Genomic DNA, 4,645 nt, shown 5'->3' with positions numbered 1-4,645 from the left:
GGATTCATTCCTCCCACTGACCAACCAGGTTGTACCCACTACCTGCCTTCACCTATTCCTACTTCGCTATCCTGCCCCACCTCCCCCTTTATCTGCAGCTCCCCCTACACTCAACACCAGTCCTGAAGAAGGGTTACACCTGAAACACGACTTCTCCACCTCCCGATGCTGCCTGGCTTGCTGTGTTCTTCCAGCCTCCTGCTTTCTTATTTTCAGCATTGGTTAGCCAATCCTGTGTCCAAGCTAATAAATAATCTCAGGTGATCTTACTACTGGGGGTTTGGGAAGTTAATAGTACCTTGTTGCTTTCTCCATGACAATGCCATGGCCAGTCACAGTCAAGATGAATCAATAGTTAACTGGTTATTCAATCAGTGTTTTTTTTACTGTGCAGTATAAATTGTTGTGATCATTTAAAATTTGGCATTCTTGTGATTGCCAGGACGGTTGCAGGACAGAGGCCCTCAGCAAGATGTCTCTGCCTTCAGCAATGGATCAGCATGTGCAGTGGGATTTAGCCAATAATTTGCACCCTTTCAGATTCCAAAGTATTGAATATCAAGCTCCCATCCTGGAGGACCTGCCTGTGTCCAGCGCAGCCATTCTGTGCAGCTAAACTTCCTTGTCGTGCCTGATTGTTGAAATAAAGGATCGGAATAAACAAAAAGAAGGCTCTGTTTAGTAAGAGCCCCACTCAACCACATTAAAGAGCTACCTGTTTGTTGGAATGTCTTGAAACTTGACAAACATCTGGGCAGTGATGTTGAGTTCGTAGATGGTAGAGTTAATATTGAAGGCGTTGACTCTATTCACTGCCCCTGTCTCATAGCTCTGGCTGTTTGCAACTGCTAGAAACACTCTTTCTTGAACGCGGAAAACCTCCCAGTCAGTAGCACCATATGTCTGGGGAAGAAAGATAGAGTTAGTGTTCCACTGATTATGAACAATTCTGATGACATACAAGCATACAATAGGCAAGGCATCATTGACAGTGTAATCAGCAGTACCCACTCAGTCATAACCTGCTCACTGATGCTGAGTTTGGATACCTCCAAGGCCACTCAGCTCATGACCCCATTCCAACCTTTGTCTAAACATGGACTTATAAAGAGTCAAAATGGTGGCTGTCTTTGACATCAAAGCAGGAGTCAAAATGAATTGAGGAGTGGGCATAGGGTGGGAGCTCCTCATTGGGTCGAGTCATACCTTGCACAAAAGGAAGATGATTGTGGTTGTTGGAGGTTGGCCATCTCAATGCAAGGGCAGCTCTGCAGGAGTTCCTCAGGGAAATGTCCTACACTCAACCTTCTTCAGTTACTTCATCAATGACATTCCCTCCATAAGATCAGAATTTGGGATATTTGCTGATAATTCCACAATTCCACACTTTCCTGACACCAAAGTAGCAAGACCCAAACAACATTCCAACTTGGCCTGATAAGTGACATGGATTTATTTTGAGAGGGTTTGGATACAAAAGCAGGAAAGTACTTCTAAAGCTTATAAGGCTCTGGTCAGACCACATTTGGAGTATTGTGCGCAGGTTTGGGCCCCATATCCTAGGAAGGAGCACTTCCAGAGGAGGTTCACGCAGATGGTCCCAGGAACGAAAAGCTTAACATATGAGGAAGGTTTGAGGATTCTGGATCTGTACTTGATGGAGTTTAGAACGATGAGGAGCGATCTAATTGAAACACACAGAATACTGAATGGCCTGGACAGAGTGAAGTTGTTTCCATTGGTGGGAGAGACTAGGACATGATGGCACAGCCTTAGCATAAAGAGAAGACCTTTTAGAATGGAGTTAAGGAGAAACTTATTTCGCCAGAGAGTGCTGAATCTATGGAATTAAATTGCCTCAGAAGGCCGTGGAGGCCAGGTCATTGAGTATGTTTAGGATGGACATAGATAGTTTCTTGAGTATCAAAGGGATAAAGGATTACAGGGAGAAAGCGGGAGAATGGGGTTGAGAAACTTATCAGCCATGAATGGTGAAGCAGATTCGATGGGCTGAATGACCTAATTTCTGCTCCTTTGTCTTATGGCCTTATGGTCATATGATAACGTTGATGTCACACAAGTACCAGGCTATGACAATCTGCAGAGAGATTAAACCAACATCCCTTCACATTCAATAGGATTCCCATCACTGAATCCCCTGCTATCAAAATCCTTAGGATTTCCATTGACCAGAACCTGAACTGGACCAGCTATACAAATATAATGAGTACAAAAGCAGCTCAGAAAATAGGAATTCTGAGATAAGTAGCTCACCTCTTCTCTCCACAGAGCCTGTCCATTGTTCATAAAAGATTTACAAGGATGTTGCCAGAGCTATGGGGAGAGGCTGAATAGGCTGGGGCTGTTTTCCCTGGAATATCAGAGGCTGAGGGGGTGACGTTATAAAGGTTTATAAAATCATGAGGGGCATGGATAGGATAAATAGACAAGGTCTTTTCCCTGGGGTCGGGGAATCCAGAACTAGAGGGCATAGGTTTAGGGTGAGAGGGGAAAGATATAAAAGAGACCTAAGGGGCAACTTTTTCAAGCAGAGGGTGGTACGTGTAAGGAATGAGTTGCCAGAGGAAGTGGTGGAGGCTGGTACAATTACAGCATTAAAAAGGCTTTTGGATGGGTATATGAATAGGAAGGGTTTAGAGGATTATGGGCCAAGTGCTGACAAATGGGACTAGCTTAATTTAGGATATCTGATCAGCATGGACAAGTTGGACCAAAGGGTCTGTTTCTGTGCTGTACATCTCTATGACTATCTACAGTTCACAAGTCAGGAGTGTGATCAAACTTGTCTGGCTCAGTGTAGCTCCAACAACACTCAAGAAGCTTCCAGCTACAATGGCTCCACATTTTCTACCACCTACCAGTAGTAATTCGATGTTGCGAGCTTCCTTTTTGTGCCAGAAGGTTTTTTAGAATGCTTCAAAGGTACTGAGACAATCGCCAACTCTATTATCTGCTCTGTCAGTTTAGTGTCTGGAAAGGCACATTTGTTGCCCTTGTTATGGCATCAACTAACAAAGTGAGCTGCATTCAGGGACAGCACGGTGCCCTAAATAACAATCCCTGAAACAGGGCTCAGGCCTAAAAACAGAAAAGGTACACGTGACACAGAGATGCACATAGTGCTGTACCACAGAAAGACGGATATCAAATTCTTCACTATGAATTGGAAAGCCATGGATCCATTATCCTGCAGCTTTTCCTTCTAGGACATCAATTCTAAGCAAAGAATTGCAAAGTTTACCCTCACATCTTGCTGATCTTTGAGCACTTTGTACGTCTTTAAAACATCATTTTGGTCCTCTTCTGTTAAGCCTGATTCTGAGTCTATGTAATCGCTCGTTACTAACTGCTAGTAGTATTTTCACAGTTCACCGAACCAATTCTGCAACTACTTGGTCAAGGAGGCAGAACAGCATTCTTTGTTAAAAAAGTTGGAACTTTGCTAACAGATCCATGGCTTTCCAATTCATAGTGAAGAATTTGATATCCGTCCTTCTGTGGTACAGCACTAAGTGCATCACTGTGCCTCATGTACCTTTTCTATTTTTTGGCTTGAGCCCTGTTTCAGGGATTGTTATTTCAGGCACCGTGCTGTCCCTGAATGCAGCCCATTTTGTTTTCGGTATTGTATAAACGTAGGATCATTCATCTCGAGTTCAGCACGGGGCAGACTGTAGACAGCTGTTAAGTTTGAAATGATCTTTCCTTGGGGTGGGTTCAAATCAGCTGGCTGTCTGCACAAACCTGGCCAATCTGGGTATACCCCTCCAGTTGTGAAGAAATCTTATTTTGTTTTCTATACAGAGCCAGCATCAAGATTGACAATATACTTGGTTAGCTGCTGTTCGCCCTCCAAGGTTCTAAGGCTGGTGTCATCTTTGTTTTGTTTCTTTGAAATAAAAATATCCCAGCTGCACATATCTAATAATATCTTTGTGTTATCTAAATGGAACACAAATTAGGTACATGGATTCCATTTGCATGAAGATCTCTGCTGGGTTTATTTGCAATTAGAGTCATAGAATCATAGAGATGTACAGCACGGAAACAGACCCTTCGGTCCAACCCGTCCATGCTGACCAGATATCCCAGCCCATATTCCTCCAAACCCTTCCTATTCATATACCTATCCAAATGCCTCTTAAATGTTGCAATTGTATCAGCCTCCACCACTTCCTCTGGCAGCTCATTCTATACACGTACCATCCTCTGAGTGAAAACGTTGCCCGTTAGGTCTCTTTTATATCTTTCCCCTCTCACCTTAAACCTATGCCCCTCTAGTTCTGGACTCCCCGACGCCAGGGAAAAGACTTCACCTATTTACCCTATCCATGCCCCTCATAATTTTGTAAACCTCAGCCTCCGACGCTCCAGGGAAAACAGTCCCAGCCTGTTCAACATCTCCCTATAGCTCAAATTCTCCAACCCTGGCAACATCCTTGTAAATCTTTTCTTAACCCTTTCATGTTTCACAACATCTTTCTGATAGGAAGGAGACCAGAATTGCACAGTGGCCTAACCAATGTCCTGTACAGCCGCAACATGACCTCCCAACTCCTGTACTCAATACTCTGACCAATAAAGGAAAGCATACCAAACGCCTTCTTCACTATCCTATCTACCT

General features: G+C 43.8%; 1 protein-coding gene across 1 annotated transcript in view; it reads right to left on the bottom strand.

Annotated features, from left to right (window-relative positions):
- The window catches only part of tspearb (thrombospondin-type laminin G domain and EAR repeats b), a 76,832-nt gene that overhangs the window by 11,680 nt on the left and 60,507 nt on the right, over positions 1–4,645 (bottom strand). Inside the window, exon 9 of the mRNA XM_043694476.1 lies at positions 716–903. Within this exon, the coding sequence (XP_043550411.1) occupies positions 716–903 (188 nt within the window). The remainder of the gene's footprint in view (positions 1–715; positions 904–4,645) is intronic.

Source organism: Chiloscyllium plagiosum, chromosome 7, assembly GCF_004010195.1.
Source record: "Chiloscyllium plagiosum isolate BGI_BamShark_2017 chromosome 7, ASM401019v2, whole genome shotgun sequence".
Lineage (NCBI taxonomy): Eukaryota > Metazoa > Chordata > Chondrichthyes > Orectolobiformes > Hemiscylliidae > Chiloscyllium > Chiloscyllium plagiosum.
This window is presented reverse-complemented; position numbering and strand designations above follow the sequence as displayed.